Consider the following 22,550-nt stretch of genomic DNA (forward strand, 5'->3'; position numbering starts at 1 on the left):
ATATGTCGTAATAACTTGCCAGTTTTACTTTTAATCAAAGAACTTACTTTCGGAGCGTGGGATGCACAGAAAGCAGTCTTGTTCTTGTAAAACACGCAGTTGTCCTTCACTGCGCAGCCGAGATGGTAAACGCTTCCGCACCGTACTTTGAAGCATCTCACAGTGGCGCCCAATCTTCTGCAAACAGCGCACGTCGCACTCACACCGGCCGCTAGAGCGGTGTCCACATTCATCAATGCTCCACTCACAGTTTCGTACACTCCTTCGGACCAGAGCGCACAGTTAAGATGCACCCATCGGTCAACGTCGCAGTTAAGGAGCCTGGACACGCCGTCTGCAACCCCATCTCCTTGTATACCACATAATTCACATCTGCGACTATCTTCATTCGTAACGGGCATAATAGCAACTCCGGTTCGGAACACTAGTTCCGTCAGCTCTCTATCGGTGGGACGTTTGTACTTAACAGGCGGCCCTATACAACCCGGGGACCATGATTTGTAACGAATCCCTCTGAACTTCTCACGCTCAGTGCTTTGATTACTCTTATCTTCTTGTTCTACACTTTTCAAGTCTTCATCTAGTGCACTTACATCGTCCCCAACTTCTTTCATCAATTCATCGTTATCTAAGGAATCGATAAATGATAAATCCATTTTTTCATCTTTGATATCCGGTTTTATGTCTAAGTCATCAGTTTCCATACTTTCCGTAGAGGCAGTATCGAAGTCATCACGGTCTTTAGATATATTCGTGTCAATATCGGATTTGGTGTCTTCTTTGATAGTAGTCTTTGATTTGCCATCTAGTATGATATTCGTAGGCCGCCACGCGAACCTTTCGTAGCATTGCGTGCTACAGAAAAATAACTCCGAGTCACTATCACACAATATTTCTTCGGCATTTCCTTTGTTGGCAGAAAGTAGAGGGAATTCAGATGCTTTGGCTCTAACAACAGAATCTAATATTACTACGTCACAGTGACGACAGAATTTTGCGGCACCGTTCAAAATGCTCTGAATGTCGATTGGCGTGCCTTCCTTGCCATCTTTACCTTTTGACCTGTAAAGGCCGAGCTTATGAGAAGGCGGGGTGGCTGTTCGTTCTATAATTTGATATGACGTCGGTGGTGGGATATGCAAAATGCCAGCGAGCTCCTTCAGTACGCCCAGTATATCTTCCGCTGCACCAGACGTAAGAGTTAATGTCACGGTTACATTCTCGTTGCTCTCCGTGCTGCCTGGTGAATCCTCCATCTTTGTTTTAATAGGAGAGTCAGTTTCAATCGACTTCAATGATTTCTGATTATCTTCTTCGTCCTTCAGTTGGTACAACGAAAGTGGCTTAACTCTAATTGGAATGGGCGCAATGAGTGGGATGATAGGTGAAACTCGGCCAGACAACGGAGATTCCTCATCGTCTTCTTCTTCCTCGTCGTCAATGAGTTTGAGTCCGGGGAACCGATCAGCGGGATCAAAGTCAAAACCTTCAGGACTCGAACAACTAACGATAGTATCCGGCGTATCGGTGTCACGCTCTTTACAGATGAAATCGAGCTTTTTATCTTCTGGGTCTTCATCAAACATGATTGGTTGAAACTCTTGGTCGTAAAAGCCTCTTTGCGTAGAAGATGGTGGTTTCTCCGGCAACGGTTCTTCATCACCGAATGGTTTCGTGTTGTAATAATCACCCACATTAGGTATTTTTGCATTGCCAAATTCACCTACCAAGTCTCCTTTTAAAATGTCATAATCTTTATTTTTTAATTTTGTTAAGTCACCGGAACCAAAAAGAGGGCAAACGGCAAAGTTCGTAGTTAAAGCAGGTTCTTGTATCTGCATCGGTGGAAGTAATCTCAACTGAGCCATTAAGTTGTCAATAAATGTATCATAGTCTTCTTCGTATCTGGATCCCTTGCGAGGTCGTTTTTTGGCGTTTGCTGCGTTTATGTTATTTTCAGCAGCAGCTTTCATATTCATCTGCATCTGCTTTCGTTTCTTCTGTTGGTATTCGCGCCGTTTGCGCTTCTTGGCTTCAGAGGGCGTTTCTGGCGCATTTGTTTCTGACGTGTTGTCCATACTTACGTTTTCCGGAAATTCTTCTTTCATTGGATGATCTAGTTTACCTTGATCGGAGGCCGTGGAGACACCGGAGGTTGCGGATTGCTGTGAGCTTTCGTCCAGTAATTCTTTTTTGACATCCATCGGTGTAAAAGGCCGATGCACAGGGCTCTGTTGTGGTGGGGCGACTTCCTTTTTTATAGCTTGCTGTATCTGCTGATTTTCTACTATGTTCATCGGATACATTGGCATTGTTTTGGGCGAACATTCAGGTACAGGTGTTGTTTCTTCCTTGTTCAATATTTTCAGTGGGGGTTTACGCACGTCCATGAGAGATTGAGTTGAAGTTTGTATCATTGGGGAAATAGATGAAGCTGGTAGCGTTGTTTGTATAGGACGACTAGTAAATGGAGAATTAACAGTCGTATGCGTGATATGTCGTGGGGAATTTTTAGGTATTTCTACTTCTTGTGTTAAGCTTAATGTGGGTGGCGGTATTGAGGGCCTCGCTAGCTGAGCTTCCAATGATGGTATAGCCCCAAGGGCCGGAGCAGTTCTTTGTATAGTCATGGTTCGTTGAGGTACTACATTTGCTGCCGTTGTCGTGGTCTGCAGTAGTTGTTTCAAAAGAACATTTTGAGATTCATCATTTCTTTGATTAGCATTGTTGCCCTGTTGTGGCAACACTTTATTTCCTGACGTATCAGACGTAGCTGTTGCCGCATTAGGTTCATCGGTTTCCATGGGTTCAGATTTTACTATGACTGACTCTACGCTGTGCCGCTTCGTTGGTTGGATGTGACCAACGATAACTTCACTTTTGGGCTCATCGGTCGACTTAGATCGTTTCAGCGGTGAAGTTAATTGCGTGTGCAAAAGTTTTGAAGTAGTAATAAAGTTAATGGCTTGAGGGGCAGGCTTAGCTTGCATTTGACTCATGGCCGATGTGACTATATTGTGCGTGCGCACTGTAACATTTGGAGCTGGCTCTTTGTTGCCTATAATTGGTCGCGAAGTCATTACTAAAGCAGGAGGTTGACTAGAACTTATATTTTGTGAATTGAATGGCAGATTCGTTTGTCTCGCAGGCTGAAGTAGTGTGTGACCCAATATACTTGTGGGCAACGAAGAATTCTTCTGAAAACTTACACTTGTAGTTATTGTATTACTTGAATGCATCATTGACGACGGCGTGGAAGGATTGCTGTGTATTTTTGAGAGAGCAGGCATTTGGATTATTTGTGACGCCACCGAAGTTGTGTTTAGATCTTCGTTAGGGTTAAACGGTTGATTAGTTATTAGAGGTGACTGCGCCGGTGATTTCATTATAGTGTTTTGAAGTCCCACTGGAGAATTTATTGGTGATACTGTTGGAGATTTTCTTATCTGGCCCATAGTAGACAATGTATTTACGCGAGAGCCCACTACTTGAGCCGCACTTATAGGCATACAATCCATGTTCTGAGCAGATGTTACCGGTTTTTCAACCCTTTGTATAGGTGATGGCCTCGAGATCGCTACCTCCACTTTTGACGACGGCAATAAATTCTCAAAGTTCACTTGAGTTGGAGTAGTCGCATCACTAATTTTCCTAGTGACGGTTTGAGATTCAACTTTTGCAGTGCTTGTATTCAACGACGACATAATAGTCCGCAACTGTTGAGAAACGTTGGCCATGTTAGACGTTAGCTCGGCTGGTTGGGATAGCGGCGACAATTGTGGTATTGTTGCCGACTGTAACCCCAATCTGTCTGGGTCCCTTTTTGGGAAGGAAGGTTGCTCCTGAATTTCTTTAGTTTCGGGTTTTAAAGGTGTATTTATATTTTGGTTTGCACTCGAAGTAGTTGGTACTGGGGGTTGTTTGGGCGGCTGTTTCATAGTATAAGGTTTACCATCGTCGGTGATTCCCTTAAGCATGCATAGCATATCTTCAAATGATTCTACATGCTTTTGGTTGCCCTCCACAGCTTCAGAGTGCTCTCGCATCGTTATGTCGTTCAGATATCTCTCTTGAGACGGAGTTGGTGAGGGGATAGAAATCTGAACAGATTCTTGTGCCATGTCTGATGTTATTTGCATGTTTGAATCTATAACCATTTCTTTAGTTTGGTTGGCAATCGCTTTTATCGTTTTGACCACATTCTCTTCGGCGCTGCTCTCCTTAGGCTGGTTTTGTACCGACGTGTCATGAAGAGGTTTATTATAAGAAAGTAATAAGTTATTTGGCATCGTGTCTTCCGGTTTGTCTTCATCATCACCTTCCATGATATTATCAGGAATTTTTTCAGGTATAGGATCAGGGCTCTTAATATCTGCTTTGCCTAAGATCAACGGCGTTCTCTCAGTTATACACAAAGAATGTGGCAACTCTGTCTGTTGACTTATCTCAGTTTCTATGTCTATATCTTTATTGCTTTCCTTCAATATAGGTGGCATCTTTTGTTCCTTTTGCAGTGAGCTTTGAGAACTCATCATTAGCAAATGTTGAGCGGTAGATGTAATTTGACTTTGTATGTCGTTCCCGCTTTCTGATGCAACAGTACTATCGGGCGAGGCGGCTTCATCTTGGAAGATCTTGGCCGGCAATGTAGCGTCATGTGTGACGGACAAACTAGATAGTTTAGGGTTAGACAGAGATAACCCCATAGGCTTTTCGATCGTCTTTACAATTTTCTGTTTGACTTGATGTTGGTTCAATATTGACACTGGTACGCGAGATGTACCAGACGCATTTGAAGTTGCAAGAGTGATCACCGGATTTAGATTGGCAACTTTAGGTACGTTCGAAGATATTACGCTTATAACCGAGCTGATTGGCTTCGAAAGAGACTGCGTAGACATATTTACGCTCAATGGTGAATTACTTATGTTCAAAGGTAACTTTTTAATCTGTGATTTACCCAAGCCACTAGCATGGCCCGCCATGTTCGCGATGGGTACAGCCAGACTCTTTAAAACGGGCACCGAAATAGTTTGATTAGCAATGGACACGGAAGCCACAGTAGCCTGCGAAACTTCGTTTAGTATTTTTGTATTAGCGTGGGGAGCTAAGACTGTAGCGCTTAGAACTGGAAGCCGCGAGAGTGCTGAACTTTGGGAAGAATTTACTATTTTATACTGTTGTACATTAGCGGAGGGCTGCTTCGCTGTAGCTAAACTTATAACAGCGACAGTTTTTGTTGTAGTTTCCGTTCTTTTTGTTGGTTTGTCTGGTGGAGTCTCCTCTTCCACCTCGTCTTCGGGTTTGCCACTATCAATAAGCTCCTCAAAATCTTCCTCAGTGGCTATACGTTCCTCGGGAGATATAATACCCGGTTCAACCACTACTATGTCATCATCATCAAGATGGTCCACGTATTCATCGATATCGTCGTCATCGTCGTCTTTGGCGAAACTCATCCGCGCAGAGTCATCCGAGGCTGAAGCGTAGTCAACAGTATCTGTTGAATATAATACATACTTCCTCGTTTCGCTTGATTCTCCTAACTCTTCAACGCGGCTCTCCATAGCGGGCGCGGCAGTTTTCCCTGAATACCTCGGTCGAGGTGGAGTTCGACTTTTTATTATAGACACTTTATTAATATGTACGGGTCGTTGGCGATCATCGTCTTTACTGGGCCAAACTGGAGCCCCGCCGAACAGACCGGGTTTGAAGTATCTATACCCTGGAGGTATAGGCGCCATGTGGTGATGATGGGCACCACCGCCGTGGTCGTGATGTGGGGCCGGTGATGCGGCGGGTGATGCTGATGGGGTGGGGGTGCGCGCCACGTGCGGAGATCTTGATAACGAGGGGGAGGCAGGGGCTCCTCCCATGGGGCTGTATTGTTGACGTTGAAGCATTTGCTGGCGCTGCAATTAAATTATAGAAAGTTAGTAACGTTACGTACGAAACCCGTAAGAAAAACTTAATATGAACATATTACTTACTGCCATTTCATTCGCAGTATTTCCCGGCGAAGGCATTGGCTGTGGACTGCCGAGTGGTGAAGTTTGTTGACGACCTCCAAAAGGTACACCAACTCTCATACCTTAAAATAACAGGATTTTTTTAAATATTTTTATTGGACATTCATAAATAAAGCCATCATTTAAGTATGCAATAGTATAATAATACCTTGCTGATGGTGAGGTGGTCTCGCAAATCGTGTCGGTAATGGTGAACAACCAGGGGCAGGTCTAGAAAATCTTCCCACGTTAAAATCATTCTGGAATTCAAAGAGATACGTTATTAATTATGGAAAGTTTTTTATTTAAGTTATGCAGTATTATATATAATTATGCATTATTATATTTTTATGCAGTTACGACATTCGATGTGGTACATGTATAAATATAGAAACTTACACTTTGCAATTGCGGTGAATGTGATGCGACAGGACTTTGTATTTGCGATTGTTGGTAAATCTAAAACAGAAAATATACAATATAGTAAAATTAATATACATAGTAATATTCGAATAAAAATATTTTATTTAGCTCTTTTGCCACAGGGAGTCTGAATATCTTATCTTTTTAAAATTATCACACAAAATCATCTTGCAAGGCAGCTGAATAGAAGCAATATAATAACAAACCTGCGGACTACGGCTTGGCGTTGGCAGCTGGGGACTAGTTCTTTGTGCTTGTAATTGTTGTAGAAAGTGTTGAGGCGACATTGATGATTGCATCGGCGACTGCTGCGTGTGCATCGGCGACTGCTGTAAGTGCATGGGCGATTGCTGCGAGTGCATTGGACTCTGCTGAGGATGCATAGGACTCTGTTGGGAATGCATCGGACTCTGCTGTGGATGCATCGGGCTCTGTTGGTGCATCGAATTTTGCTGCGGATGCATCGGCGAGTGCTGAGTCGACATCTGATTCTGGGCGTGCATTTGAGATTGCTGGTGAATCGGCGACTGTTGCGGATGCATCGGGCTCTGCTGCGGATGCATCGGACTCTGCTGCGGGTGCATGGGGCTCTGCTGCGGCATCGACTGCTGCTGAGCGTGCATCGGCGACTGCTGCGAGTGGAGCGGCGACTGCTGGGTGTGCAGCGGCGACTGCGTGGAGGGGTGCAGCGGCGACTGGGACGTGTGGTGGAGCGGCGACTGCTGCGAGTGCAGCGGCGACTGCATCGGCGAGGTGAGGTGGTGCAGCGGCGACTGCGGCGCGAGCGAGTGCAGCGGCGACTGCGAGTGCGGCGACTGCACGTGCAGCGGCGACATGGCGGGGCGCGCGCCGGCCGCCCGCGGGGCAGTGGGCAGGGCACCCCGCGCCGCCGCCAGCTGCTGCTGCGAGAACTGCACCATGCCGCCCACCGCCTGCGCGCGCTCCTGCACGCCGGACAGCTGCCGCACCAGCTGCGGCTGCGGCGCGCCCGCCTGCTCGATCACCAGCGTGCGACTGCCCTGCAGGATCGTCCTCCCCTGCGTGTTCAGGGGCGACGTCACCAGCCCGATCCTCTGCTGGGTGAGAGGTTGGCCGTCGCCGCCGAGGACGGTCTGTTGCGTCCGAATGAGCGTTTGTGATTGCTGGATTGTTGTGCTTTGGAGTCCAATTTGCATCGGCCTGTTTATGGTTTGCTGTTGCAATTGTGTTTGCCCGATATTTTGATTTTGCGCAAAAACGGTTTGATTCGTAGTGATCTGTTGTTGGTTTACAACGGTTTGTTGAGCCAGTTGTGGGTTTTGCTGACGTTGCTTTGTATCGTATTCCTAAAAAGAAAGTTTCAATTATTTTATGACTTTTTTTTATTTTATTTTTTAATCATAGATGAACCTCTACAAACCTGCATGAGCACGCTGTGCTGTCTTGCTTGTTTTCTAGCAGCTTCCAAGTGTTTCTGCAGCGCCTGCTGTTCCGTCGAGACGCGCTGCAACTCCGCGGCGTCATTAGGAGTCAATTCGTTCCCAGATTTTCGTAGCTGACGTTGCTTGCTATTCAGCGACTGGAATATTAAAATTTAACGTGTAAAGCGATAAGGGCAGGGATAGGGAGCGACCCTACGTTCCCGGTTAGTAAACGATAACATTCAGTTAGAACGAGGACCCCACGTATATCACGAGCGCGCCGAGAAACCTGAAAGAGAAACACACCGGGCGAGGACTCGGAGGAGGCTACGAGGCCACTACGAAGCACACGAACACAAAAGCGCACTACAGCGGGCTCACCTTGCGGATCTTGCGGAGCTTCTGGACTTCGGCCTCGTAGTAGCGCAGCTGGTCGGCGGCGAACGCGTTGTACTGCTGGAGCCACTGCTCGTACAGCAGGCGCGCGTGGTGGTCGGCCTCGGTGAGCGGGCGGTCGGGCGGCGCGGGCGGCTGCGCGGGCGGCGCGCCGGCGAACAGCGGCACGGCGGGCGGCGGCGGCGCGGCGGCCGCCAGCCCCGGCGCCGGCCCGCCCGCCCCCGCGCCGCCCCCGCCCGCGCCCGCCGCGCCCGCGCCCGACACCCACTCGCCGCCCTCGCGCTCCTGCTCGCGCTTCTCCTGCTCCAACAGCTCCTCCAGAAGCAACGGTTGCTCCTGCTTTACGTGCTCATGGTTAGATCTCTACCTGCGCTGAGCCCCGCGCCCCGCAATGTCCCACTACGGCCCCACATTGATCTCTCTTAACCACGTTTATATTTGACGTTATCGGCCCCATCCGATAAGCGCCATTTGATTTAATTCATTTATTTAAGTACCCATCTCATCTCCGGCAATGGATAGATTATATGCGATGTTCGATCGACGGAATGTTCTTGGAGAAATTTGTGATTACGAAAAAAAATATAATTTACAAAACTTCTACGCGGTTTTGTATATTGTGACAAAGAAAAAACTCAATTTAATATAATATACCATAGTATATAAAATATGGGTTGCACTACGATAATTCTATCTATAACAAACTAACTGTATTCAAATAGACATGAACTAAAAAGAGATTTGTGCAATTTTCATTAAATATTACATAATCTGTACTAAATTTGTGAAACTACGATATGGTGCCAAAAATTGATCTAAAACTGTATACGCTTCTATGGCAAATAAATACTTTAAGAATATAAGAAGAAAAAAAGAATGTGTAAGTCTGTTTGTGTAACTTTTAATATACACGCTGCAGAAATGATTGCAGTTAGTTAAGAAGTGAGCGATAAAACATTTGAAACTTGTAACCAACGATAAATTTGATTAAACAATTATAATCAATCATGGAACAAAGATGAGATAGGCAGTTTGAGACAACTGGGATTATTCTGATGCTATTAATTCAGTTTTATAATGACTTGATTATAGTTAAATTTTATGTCAGTGCTAGTAAAATGTTCCTTAACTAGGTTAGTGTAGTGTTAGGAAATATGCTGAAAAGGAACTTAGGTTAGTCAGTAGGCATGCGTGCGGCGAGCAAGCGAAGTAAGAAGCTCTAGCGTAAGGTGATTAGCGGTGACAAGGCCCTCTATCTGTGGGAGACTCATCTAGATACTAGAGGGAAGGAGTTGAGGAGTTACAGACAAGATGGAAGACAGCAGGGAACTAAACAGAAACTCATCATTTTAATATTTATTTATCATATAAGTTAATTGTTTCTAAGTTTCTATAATAGTGTCAAACATTTCATTAAAATCTCAATTAATAAAAATGTTACATTAATTATAGTAAAATAAATTAATTATTGACCTAATAAAATTTACGAATTCAATCAACAAAATTAAAAAACAATAAGTTTTGTAACCTTTATTTAAAAAAATATGTTTTATAATAATATACACTATAGACGTGTGTGCAACTGAGTTCTTAGAAATCCAGAATGAAATCGAAGGAACAGTTTAAAATATAAATAATCAGTAAAAGCCCGCATATTATATAGGTGCGGTACAGTATCGAGACAGGACAGTATCATCGTAAACTAGACAGACAATAGTACGAATAAGTAGCGAATAAACAGTAACAATTCAGTGATGTTAGTACGTTAAACAGGGTATATAGGATTGGGTACTAACTGGGGAGGGGGAAGGGGAGGGGTCGCGGTGTGGGGAGGGAGGTCGCTGACCTGCAGCAGCAGCGGGCGGCGGCGCAGCCACTCGGGCCACGCGTCGTCATACGGCGCCTGTGGCCCCCAATCACCCACATGCAACACACCACCCTGTAGCCGCGGACATCGCGTACGCTACCGACGTACGGAATGTGCGCTGTACGCCTCGTACCACACACTCTCACCCATTCCCAATATATCAGAATTACAACTAACGCCTTTCTAACTCTTGAGTAAGACATATTTTATTAAGAGAAAAATATTGATTGATTAAAATAAGGTTAAAACAATTGTAATTCTCGATAATATTGGGAAGAATGAAAATGACGTATATGTTTGAGGCAACAAAAAGTCAATATACCCATGCAATATTAGTTTACGAAGCTTGTCACGAATAAAACAAGCACTGTTCTAGGAAAACAAAAATGATCGTCAGCTGCTTATCAGCCTCCACCAAATGCAATGTCAAATTAATATTGCTCTGGATTTTTTTTTTATAATATAAGAGTAGCAGACGAGCATGCAGTCCACCTGATGGTAAGTGGCTACTGCCGCCCATGGACATCTGTAATCAACCCCAGATAGGATTAGATATTCCTACCTGAGGTCGGTCACAGATGCGCCGCTACCCCTGAGGACTAAGCTGGAACGCCTCGGAAAAGTCTGTCTCCCTTACCACACCCTTCAAACCGGAACACAGCAGCGCTTAACACTGCTGTTATTAGGTTGAAATAGGTGTGGCGGTGGTGCCGCCGGAGTCGAACCACAAAGGGTTCTACCACCTTCAAACAAACAATGTTTACGTTGTATGTTTACGTTTCAAACAAATCACATTATATTGCAATGCCATCAAAACTTAAGCGACTTATGAACATTATATTTACAAGTTTACATTTAAGAATCTTTATTTACTTTTTATCCAATCATATAATTGATGCTAAATGTAAACTTACGCTGTTACAGCATACACTTAAAGCTGTTGAACTTATCTTGACAATGTATGTGTATTGTCGTTCAAATGACAAAATAAGTTCTGTTATAACAATTAGATATAAAAAAAAATGTTACTACATGCACGATAATGTACCCAAAAATCCTCCAAGATATTCATTTGGCTGTTTAACTATTAATTGAATTTGATTATTGTGATAATTATTAATAGTAAAGTTATAATAATGTAAAGCAGAATTTGTGTATGTGTAGGTACTTTGTCATTTCTAAAATTGTGTAGAAAATATTGTGTTGTTTTCTGTTTTAAATTTTCGTCTAAATAATAAATATGAAAATAGCGAGACTAATTTAAAGCAACAAATATTTCCTTATGACTCGCCAGCGTCTCTTCTGTATGTCTACAATAACACGAAACGTGCACGACAAGTGTGTCTCTGTGTGTCTGTGTTTGTGTGTGCGAGAGTGCGTGTAATGTGCATGACAAGTGTGTCTGTGTGTGTGTGTTCGTGTTCGCGAATGCGTGTAGTGTGCATACCTGTGGGTAGGGCGGCGGCGGCGGCTGCGGCGCGCGCAGGGTGCCCGGGTAGGGCGGGGGCGGCGCCGCGCGGCTCGCGCCCGCCGCGCCGCCCGCCGCACCGCCCGCGCCCGCACCGCCCACTGCTGTCACGTGATGAACGCAATTTTAACGTGTTACAACCAATCGTCACCATAAATAAATATGTCGAAGGCGAAATTCGTTCGTAGTTTCACAGGATCACAACTATTTTGAATAAAATATTACATTTTCTTGCAATTTGGTTTGACGCTTGTAAATAAAGACAGAAACAGTTATACGAGTATTTCAGCTTAGTTGTGACAAACTTCTAGTATATCAACTCTATTTGGAGTTGATACTGATATAGATTGCTTTGATCACTTAGTATGAGATGGTGTTCATACTTATGTAGAACACAACTTGGCGCTAGAGCGCAGCGTCAGGATTTACTTCTAGCGCTAACGTCTAGCGTGAGTCCAGACAGCGAGTTCCATATCTGTTACAGTAATATGTCAGTGTGTACATACCATTGTGCGGCATGGCGGTGAGCGCGACGGAGCGGTCGTGGCGCACGACGCCGACGGCGCCGTCGGCGGCGAGCAGGCGCGTGCCGGGCGCGATGGGGCGGCCGGCCGCCAGCGCCGCCTGCACCTGCGCCGTCATCGCGCTCACGATGCTGGCGCCCTGCGCGCCGTGCACGCCCGCCACGCCGGACACGCCCGCGTTCGTTATCGTCTGGGACGAAAAGGTATTTTGAAGGTGGTAGAAGTTCCTTTGTAGTTCGACTCCAACGGCACTACCGCCACACCTATTTCTACCTAATAACAGCAGTGTTAGGCGCTGCTGTGTTCCGTTTTGAAGGGTGTGGTAAGGGAGACAGACTTTTTCCGAGGTGTTCCAGCTTAGTCCTCAGGGGTAGCGGCGCATCTGTGGCCGATCTCAAGTAGGAATATCTAATTCTATCTGGGGTTGATTTCAGATGTCGATGGGCTGCAGTAGCCACTTACCATCAGGTGGACGGCATGCTCGTCTGCTACTCCTATATTATAAAAAAAAAAAAGTTCAAGGTACTTTACTTTTAAGGATAAACTATTTAGCGTAAACGATCACATCCGGAAGTAAACAAATCGTAAATAATGCTGCAAAAAGTGTGAATGTATAAAAATCTTCACTTTCGGCAAGGAATGAAACGAGATCATATAAAACACTATGATTGGATAGTGAAACTTACAAAGATCAAATTCTGAAATGTAATGATAAAACTCATCAGCCGCGTTTCGAATTAAAATTGAATGATAAAAATTAAGTTCACCAGTATCTGTTATAATTTAAAAATAAAAGACGTCTAATTTTAATATTGATCAAATTATTTTAACCGTAAAACACTTTGTTGGTGCAACTTATAAATAAATAAATAAATAAAATAAATCTACATAAATGCAAACCTGTGTAAAGTGCATGTGTTGACCGCCAGTGAAAGGCACTTGCGGACGTTGCACGACCTGCTGACTCATCACTTGTTGTTGGCCAGCCTGCCCAAACTGTGTCGGCCGCTGAATGGTTTGTTGCTGCAATATGACAAGAACGTTAACATCATCATCATCATCATCATCATCATCATCATTATCATCAACCCATTACTGTACCACTGCCGGGCACGGGTCTCCTCTCAGAATGAGAAGGACTAGGCCATAGTCCACCGCGCTGGCCAAGTGCATATTGGCCAGACTAGACTAGACTAGACTTCACATACCTTTGAGTTTTTTTTAATAAATTCAGGTATGCAGGTTTTCTCGCGATGTTTTCCTTCACCGTTTTAGCAAGTGATAATTAATTTCTATTACGCACATAATTTAGAAATATCAGAGGTGCGTGCCTGGGATTTGAACCCCGGTCCCCTCGATCGAGAGGTAGAGTTTCTTAACCAGTAGGCTGTCACTGCCATATCTCCCACAGCATATTGCATACATGTTATTATTATCACCTGCAGTGGCAGCTGCAGCGGCAGGCCGAACATGTGCGAGAAGACGGAGCGCTGCGGCACGCCGCGCCACTCGTCCTTGCCGTCGTCGCGCTCGCCGCCCTCCAGCTTCACCTCGGCCTTCATCGCCTGCATCGCCGACTGCACAACCACACACGTATACACTTACTGCTGTTGCCCTTTTGTGAGGTACGTATCGCTTTACAAGGAAATTAATTTACTTTATTATATCCTGCGTGAAACTGTATAGTTCTTTTTCCCTATATCACCCAATGTGAAAATATTGAAAATTGTAATAAATCGTAATATCGTAAATATTATTTCTTTCTTATATTCTAAGTCTGTTTGTTTTTTGTTAGAAAAACATGATTCAGGATTTTTAAACTTTACAAACAGTTAACGCGCCGTTTGGTTTATGTTTGGTTTTGTTACCCCGAAAATATCTATTCTACTACTATACAATTATAACGCACAAATATAGTATATGTACACTCGTATACACTTAGATACTACGTAAACCAGACGTAAACCACATGGAATTTAAAAAAGGAATTTTGACTACAAATTATGTTTTTTTTTAACTGGTATTTTTAAGCATAAACACTGACCTGTAAAGCGGCTTGTTGAGTCTGAGTAATAACTCGTGGCATGCCATCTTGAAACATCTGACTGACGCTAGGCGGCGGCTGGGGTTCCGTTTTCACCTCCTGGCATTCAGATTTCACTTCCACCAACTCGGTCTTCACTTCTGACTTAGCGTCTTCTATACTCTTGACGGCTTTTTGGAGTTCACCGTCCAGTTTGATATCTGGCTTCTGATCATTCTCATCACTGGTAAAAAAATGTTTAAATATTTTTATAAGATAACAAATGTATGACATGGATATGTTATTTTACAAATTTTAAAAATATAACATATAAACAACATATAATAAGGTCATATATAAATATTAAATGTATAGTTTCATTTGTAACTGGCACTATATAGTGAATTTGTCTATTATGTCCGTTATTATTTATGAAACTTCTCAATGAATACAACAAATCTGCAAACTGCAGCATGCCTAATCAATTCCTCGATGAAACTGGTATAGATACATTAAAAGCAGCTATTTATACGACGTTGAAAAACCTTTAACAATTATAATATTTGAATAGTATAATATTATTTGCACATACTCGTTGCCGCGCTTGGCGTGCCGCTCGGGCACGTCGTCGGCGAGCTCGAGGCCGTCCAGCAGGTGCTCGGCGTCGTTGAGCGCGGCCAGCTCGGGGTCCGCGTACTCCAGGATGTTGAACTGCTCGCCGATCTCCGCCGTAAGCGACTGCAGCAGCTCGTCGTCGTCCTCGCCGCCCAGACCCAGGATGTCCACCTGGACATATCGACAATGTTATATACTTAAGCCCGCTCCACATTCTCGTTTCTCGTGCCTTTCTCGCGTTCTTGCGGGCTTTATGCCTGTGACAATTCGACTGGTCTTATAGTTCTATTTAGATATGGATGATACGTCTGTTAGATGTATCTTTGGCTTGTACTGTATGTAGAGTTTATTTATTTATTTATTTACTCTTTATTGACCATGTTAAAAACAATGTGGTGCAATAGGCGGACTTAATGTTAAATAGCATATTCTCCCAGTCAACCTTACGGATGTGCAGAAAAATTAAAGGTGGTACAACTATACTAAAAATAATAAAGAGTTCCAATGAAACAAAAAATATATTAGGAAATGCAACTTGCCTATAAAATGCAATATGTGCTAAAATCAGTCTTTTTTGTAAAAGATAAAAAGGTGAAAGAAATTCAAATTCTATAATTGAGATGATATGAAAAAAAAACATTTAAAGAAAAAATCAAAAATCGAGAAATGACTTTATTAAGCTGAATAAAATATTAACATAAAAACATTTTGAAATCTCAAAAATGAGAATGTTTACCTCGCCAATGTTTCCTGAATCCTGTTCTAGCTTATCCATATCGCCTATGTCCATTTCATCTGTCCCTTGATCAGAGCTTTCAGCTTTCGTGTCATTAGCTAGAAAAGAAAAAAAACATGTTTTGCTTTTTGTATTCTAGAAAAAGTTTAATACTATAACATATAATGTTTTAGCATCAAACATACTGTACGACTGTCTGCTTCCTAACAAAAATGTGACATTTTATTTGAGATCATTAATCGAATAAAATGTTTCATTCATGTTATTTACCTGCACGTTTTACTAGATAAATATAAAAATAAAACACGTAACAACCAATACAAAAGGTTATGTATGTTGGTACAAAATATGTTTCTAATCTATAATGTAAATTAGTGTCCTCAAATCAATTGTACCATTACTCTTCTCCACCATAAAAACAAATTGACAATATCTTAAATCAATTTGTAGAACGAAAATGGAGATCAAAATGTATGTCAAACTTTGCGTGGATAAATTGTGGAGTTAATACCACCACACCTACGAATAGGCACGATAGCAGTACTGATGAATCAAATATTTAATACAATACGTCGAAAAAAACAGATAAATGGACCAACTTTACAATACAATACAATACAATACTCTTTATTGTACACCAGATTTATAGTAACAAACAGAAATACACAATAAAAATTAATTAAAGGTACAACTGGCGGCCTTATCGCTAAATAGCGATCTCTTCCAGGCAACCGTTTACAAATGGGAAGAAAGTAATAATGTATAAAAGAGATCCAGGGTAGAGGTGTACATAAGTTTAATGTAGCGAGAGTTATATTTTAAATATATCAGCAGCTAGAGTAGTAAAGAATGGAAGAAAAGGAAAGAAAGAGGAGAATACATAAAGTAGGAAATAATAGAATAGTATAAAAATAACAGAGTAACTAGGAAGCAGATTATAGTGATAGATAAAATTCTTTTACCTGATTTTTAAAAGAATCCAGTGACTGCGCACGTCGGATAGTAATTGGTAAGGCATTCCATAGGCGCACAGCCACTGAAGTAAAAGATTTACTAAAGAATGATGAAGAAGAAGAAGGAGTTAATAGGGAAAGGTTTTTATTGGAGCGCAGTAAATGTGTATCGTGAGACAGATGCAAGTAATGGAAGCGCTCTTTTAAATAATTAGGTGTGTTAGGGTTAAACAAGATGCAGTATAAAGCAGAAAGTATATGAGTATTCCGACGAAGGCGAATTGGGAGCCACTTGAGTTTTTTACGATACTCAGAGACGTGATCATATTTACGAATTCCAAATATGAATCGGATAAATAAGTTTTGGATACGCTCAAGCTTATTTAATTGCTCCACGGTTAGATCTAGATAGCAAACATCTGCATAGTCAAGGATAGGATGCAGTAGACATAATGAAAGCGAGATTTTCGTCGCAATTGGTAGGAAATTGCGAAGCCTCCGGAGGGATCCCATGGCCGAAAACACTTTCCTGCTCACCTCGTTGACCTGAGGAACCCATGAAAGATAGCAATCCATGTAGATACCTAAGTTTTTCACATTTTCTCTTAGAGGTACGTGGATGCCGTCAAAGAAAATTAAAGGTAGATGAGCAAAATCGACCTTATGCAATAATCTAGAGCTACCAATTACAATAGCTTGGGTTTTTTCTGGATTTACTTTTAATCCATGCAACTGGCACCAGTTCGAGATACGAGTCAGATCAGTATTTATAATACCGATGGCTTTAGGTAAGTCATCAATCGGGGATTTATAATAAATCTGTAAGTCATCGGCATAAAGGTGGTAGAATGAAGATAAATTATGAGATATTGAATCGATATAAATAGAAAAGAGGAGAGGAGACAACACGCCACCTTGCGGTACGCCAGCAGTAATTGTTGCCCAAGTTGAACAGCTGTCATTAACCATTATTCGCTGTCTGCGCCCATACAAGTAACTCTGAAACCAGTCAATCACAGCCGGAGATATGTTAAGAGACTGTAAGGTAGCAAGCAAGATGTCGAAATCCACTGTATTAAATGCATTGCTAAAATCAAGTAATGTTAACACAGTTACCTCCCTCCGGTCCATTCCCAAACGGATGTCGTCCGTAACTTTCAGTAAAGCAGTCGTCGTACTATGACCAGGTCTGAAGCCGGACTGGTAAGGATTTAGAAGATTATGCGAGGAAAGAAAGGAACTAAGCTGGTTATATATAAGACGCTCAAAAACTTTGGATAGAAATGGAAGGATGGATATTGGACGGAAATCGGAACAACAAACGGGACTTGTCTTTTTAGGTAAGGGAATAATTTGAGCGTCTTTCCATACTGAGGGAAATAAACTACGGGAAATAGAATAATTAAGGATGTATGTGATGACGGGTGTTACAAGATCTAGGATGGGAATGATCATATTACGACTCATGCCATCACTTCCAACGGAATCCGAATGGATTGAGAGGATACATTTCTTAACATCACGACTGTCGAATTGACTAAATGAAAAAGCGGGATAGTCAGGAGCGGGCCGTACAGAAAGAGTGTTCAAAGTAGTTTGTTTCAAGTTGCTATCAATGCAAGAAATAGTTGAGAAAAACTGGTTAAGACAGTTGAGGCTAATATTACTAGGGAAGGAATTGTTACGCGGTTTCCCAACTCCTAGCGATCTAAGAAACTTCCAGACTTTTGCCGGATCTGTATCTTGAATAGAATTGTGAATATGGCGTCGTTGTGCAACTCTACACACCTTATTGCAACGATTCCTAATGATCTTATATTTTAGTTGGTTTTTATTACTAGGATCTGACTTGTACCTCGACTTGGCGTTGTTCTTCTTGGCGATTATTGCTTTAATCTCCTCAGTCAACCAAGGAGCAGGAAGATGACGGACACGAACAGGACGAACAGGGGCATGCAAATCAAGAATCTGCACTAGAAGAGAGTTAAAGATAGCCACCTGTTCGTCAATGTTGTCAGCACTATAAATGGGGCTCCAATCAGCTTTGGCAATATCAGAACGGAAAGCGTCGATGTCCATGTTGTTAAAATTGCGCCGAAGAAGTATCCTTGACTTAGCTTTGGGAGGTTTTAGTTTATAAGATAGAAAAATGAGATCATGGTAGGAGAAAGCGTCAGCAGCACATTGACCATGCTTAGATACATGGTCAAGAGAGGATACAAATATCAAGTCAAGAAGTGACGGGATAGAATTTGGAAATGAGTGAGTTGCAGAAAGAGGTAGAATGTGTAAATTGGCTGCTTCTGCTAAAGATTTCAGACGAGTAGCTCTTATGTCGTTTTTAAGAAGGCATGTATTAAAATCTCCCATAAGTATGGAGTGAGAATAAATGGGACAAAGATCTTCCAAAATTTTTTCGAAAGAGGAGAAGTAGTCTACATTTAAAGAGGGACTATAAAATACTCCTAAGAGTAACTTGGCATTGGAGAATAAAACTTCGACAAAGAGACACTCCGCTTCACTTCCAGGTTGAGATAATGTTGACATATGGAGAATGGAAAAGGGGATGTGTGAACGTAAATAAATAGCAACACCGCCACCGCCCCGGCCAGTGCGATCATTGCGAATCAAGTGAAAGCCCGGAAGTGAGAAAGATGTAGATGGGAGGCATGGTTTCAACCATGACTCTGAAACAAGGACTGCATGAATATCTTTGCTATCAAAAGTACTAATGAGATCGGGGTAATTTGCTGGAATACTCTGTGCATTAATGTGACAGACATTGAAATTTTTCTGCAAATTACAAAAATGAGTTTCTAACGTGGTATGTAGGGAGGAAATGCTTTGAAAACTGTCATCGCTGCTTAACTCGTCGGAAGATGAAGAAAAGGATACATAAGGCAAGCTATCATTACTACTAGTTGCTGACATAACATGAAAATAAATATTACTATTAAACTACAACTATTATACTAAAAAAGGCAAACAATATTAAAATAATAATTATAACAAACAAACATTAATCATTTAGGTCTAACACCTACCAGCTACATATTATGAATCACAGGTAATATGTAACTAAAATATAAACATAATACAAATACTGAAATACACTACGCTTTATAAAATTACTAATTAAAAAATAAAAATTAAAACAATAATGGTAATAAGATAAAGAAAATGATAAAACGGAACGCAATCTACATTGGTAAACACTAAACGTCAGGTTAGACAACTAACAGACGTCACCGCACTGGGCACCGTGAGGCAGTCAATTGACAGCACGTCAGTTGTCATTGTCACAAGTCTCACAACTCAAAAGTCAAAGTACTATAAAATTGTAAATAGTTGTATTTTGTTATTTTTACCCACATAAGAAAATTTCGAAGGAACACTGCAAAATATCTGCAAATATCTGCAACTGCAACTTTAATATAAACTTTAAAATTATTTATATTATCAATAAACTAAAAGTTCAAATGGATGCCGTCACACTTGCGAGCGTTTCACGCACAATTCAATGGGCAGAAAAAACCGTAACATTTAGACTTATTTTATTGGTAAAATAATATTATTTTCGTAAATAATAAACGTGTACTTATATTACAGAGGAAATAATTTCAAAATCTGTCATCATGCCTATTCTGCCTAATTTTATAATAATATTTGAATCACTTTATCTCGTTTTCAAAGTGCATATATTGAACCTGTATACATACATACAGGTTCAATATATCTATAATATATTTGTACATATACAAATTCAATATTATAATTATCCATTTCCAGTACAGTCCATACCATATAAAACAGTACCATATAAAACAGCTCGTGTGAGTTACTTAATTAGAAAGTCTTACCATTAGCCTGTGATACAATGTTCTGCTTTTGATCCATCACTTGCTGCGTGGCGGAGTTGGCAATGTTTTGATGTAGCTGATTGCCGTCCGTTGTAATAAGACGTTGGTGCATTATAACTGAAATTAGATTGATTATTTCACTGGACATTCGTATTAAAACATATCATTGCAATGTCTATTATGATTTCTGCTTCTCTGTGCAAGTGTTTTTGCTGTTTACCGACTTAAATGTTTTCACGATGGAGTTGCACTTGCAATATATAAAAACACCTATTTAAGGCACCACCAATTAGATGGTGGGATAATCATTACAAACAGACCAGTAACAATTATATACAATACCAATACATCAATAAAACATTGAGATACCAATGTATACAGAAACAGAGAAAAAATGTATAAAAAATAATATGACACTAGATAGTTATCATGTGTGATCTTACTATGGTGTTGGTCGGGGCGATGCGCGGGGTGCAGGGGAGCACGGGGCCGCAACCCCACCGGTAGCGGCTGCCGGAACGGCTGGTTCTCCGCACCGCTCTCCTCGCCACCTATACACGGAATATACCCTCACTCAGTCAAAAATAACTTAGTTGAAGCTTTTATTAATACACCGGACTCATCAGATGTGTGATACGTTTTAAAACCCGTCAGTTAGATAGCATAAGGCTTTTAGTGCAATAATAATCGAGATCAATGAATTAATGGAGAATATATTTTAAAGAAATTTATCAAGAATGCAGTTTAAACTTACGTGGAGGCCACATCTTATCCGGGTGGCGCTGCAATAAATCGCGCAGTTGACGATTGATGTCGTCATTTGAAGCGTACTGGAAGCGCGCCACGGGAAATGAGCTGCGGGGCGCCTCGGCCCCCGGGCCCGCGCCCGCCCCGCCGATAGGTCCGACGGACCCCGCTCCCGGCCCGACGCCAGGCCCTACGTTCGGACCTACGGCAGGCCCCACACCAGGACCCACGGGCGGCGGGCTGCCGTCCGGCGCCCTTAGCCGCTGCATCGCTGCTTGGGGACCAAAACAGTACTTCAAGCAACAATCACCTACATTATTTCACATAAGGAAAAACAAGAGCGCCATTCTTTACATTCTGCAAGAAGGTAAGTTATATAACCTACCTAATATAAGCAATCGTTATTATTGTTAAAAAAATAATTTTCAATTTTTAATCATACGAATATATGGCGTATTTCAAAATTGCAACGCATTCCTGAAATCTCGAACAAAGATACCTTGTATCCGCTGATCGTGTATAATTTGCTGCTGTTGCTGCGTTTGCTGCTGCCGCATCTGTTGCAACTGCTTCCACTGGCGCTCCTGCTCCGCCTCGCGGGCGCTCCGCTGCTGGCCGCACGCGCGCTCCTGCTCCTATATACACAAATATCACTTAATACTTCTGCATACAGTAATCGAGTGCAGTTTGATAGGCATGCTCTTGCTATACAAGCTACTTTACAGCCTGAAGGACTCGAATTTTTTGTAAAGGATATTAATTCTATTATATACTATATTTTTCTTGAATACGAATTACAGAGTTATTTATAAAATTGTTAAAAAATATGAGCTGTAACAAATGCCCTGATGTAAATGAACTATTGTTTATACAAAGGATTATGTCTGTAATAATTTTGGTTTTAAATATTAACGATACATCGATGTTTTAGCTGTATAAAATTCAAATAATATGTATATAACCCTCAAAAATTATATATTTACCAAATCATTTTGTAAAATTCGCTACTATGACAATAGTGATACATCATCACGTACTATGTTAGCGTAGTTGTTCCTTCAAACTATAAATTATAAAAATTTAAACTAAAGTGGTCATGCTTAAATTACATTTATTATTTATGTATTTTTTTTTAATTTGGTGAAAAATATTACTTCGCAAAAAACAGACAATATTTTAAGTATGCTAATGACCAGTTTAGTTTTTTCGAACGTACGTAATTTACAGCAGTTACTTGTACATTTTCCAATAATAATTGATAGTTTTAATGCTATATACAGATAATAAATTAATAATAACCATAAGTTACTTAATGCCATTTTGTTTGAATATATTGATGTCATGCTGAAAGATGTTAAAATTTCACCATTTTGCATTAAACATTAAGTTTATAATAATAAATGCGATACTTATAATATACATGTAATAAAAATAATATATATGTATACTTATATATATTAATTGAACAATAAACTTAATATTGAATTATGGTTTTGTGTTACAATTATGTTAATATTTTTTAGATGTAAG

At 41.4% G+C, this 22,550-nt stretch overlaps 1 protein-coding gene across 1 annotated transcript in view; it reads right to left on the minus strand.

Annotated features, from left to right (window-relative positions):
- Nucleotides 1-22,550, minus strand: part of LOC140750283 (uncharacterized) — a 46,486-nt gene that overhangs the window by 5,908 nt on the left and 18,028 nt on the right. The window contains exons 27-45 of the mRNA XM_073083728.1: nt 21,520-21,655; nt 21,028-21,294; nt 20,689-20,824; nt 20,274-20,413; nt 15,461-15,558; nt 14,702-14,895; nt 14,131-14,353; nt 13,526-13,663; nt 12,987-13,109; nt 12,069-12,276; nt 11,542-11,666; nt 10,074-10,130; nt 8,213-8,563; nt 7,831-7,989; nt 6,638-7,756; nt 6,408-6,467; nt 6,178-6,268; nt 5,991-6,091; nt 48-5,912 (exon numbers count right to left, since the gene is read on the minus strand). Of these exons, the coding sequence (XP_072939829.1) occupies nt 48-5,912; nt 5,991-6,091; nt 6,178-6,268; nt 6,408-6,467; nt 6,638-7,756; nt 7,831-7,989; nt 8,213-8,563; nt 10,074-10,130; nt 11,542-11,666; nt 12,069-12,276; nt 12,987-13,109; nt 13,526-13,663; nt 14,131-14,353; nt 14,702-14,895; nt 15,461-15,558; nt 20,274-20,413; nt 20,689-20,824; nt 21,028-21,294; nt 21,520-21,655 (9,591 nt within the window). The remainder of the gene's footprint in view (nt 1-47; nt 5,913-5,990; nt 6,092-6,177; nt 6,269-6,407; nt 6,468-6,637; nt 7,757-7,830; nt 7,990-8,212; nt 8,564-10,073; nt 10,131-11,541; nt 11,667-12,068; nt 12,277-12,986; nt 13,110-13,525; nt 13,664-14,130; nt 14,354-14,701; nt 14,896-15,460; nt 15,559-20,273; nt 20,414-20,688; nt 20,825-21,027; nt 21,295-21,519; nt 21,656-22,550) is intronic.

Source organism: Epargyreus clarus, unplaced genomic scaffold, assembly GCF_041222505.1.
Source record: "Epargyreus clarus isolate Ecla_fem2 unplaced genomic scaffold, WU_Ecla_fem_2.2 ptg000019l, whole genome shotgun sequence".
NCBI classification, from domain to species: domain Eukaryota; kingdom Metazoa; phylum Arthropoda; class Insecta; order Lepidoptera; family Hesperiidae; genus Epargyreus; species Epargyreus clarus.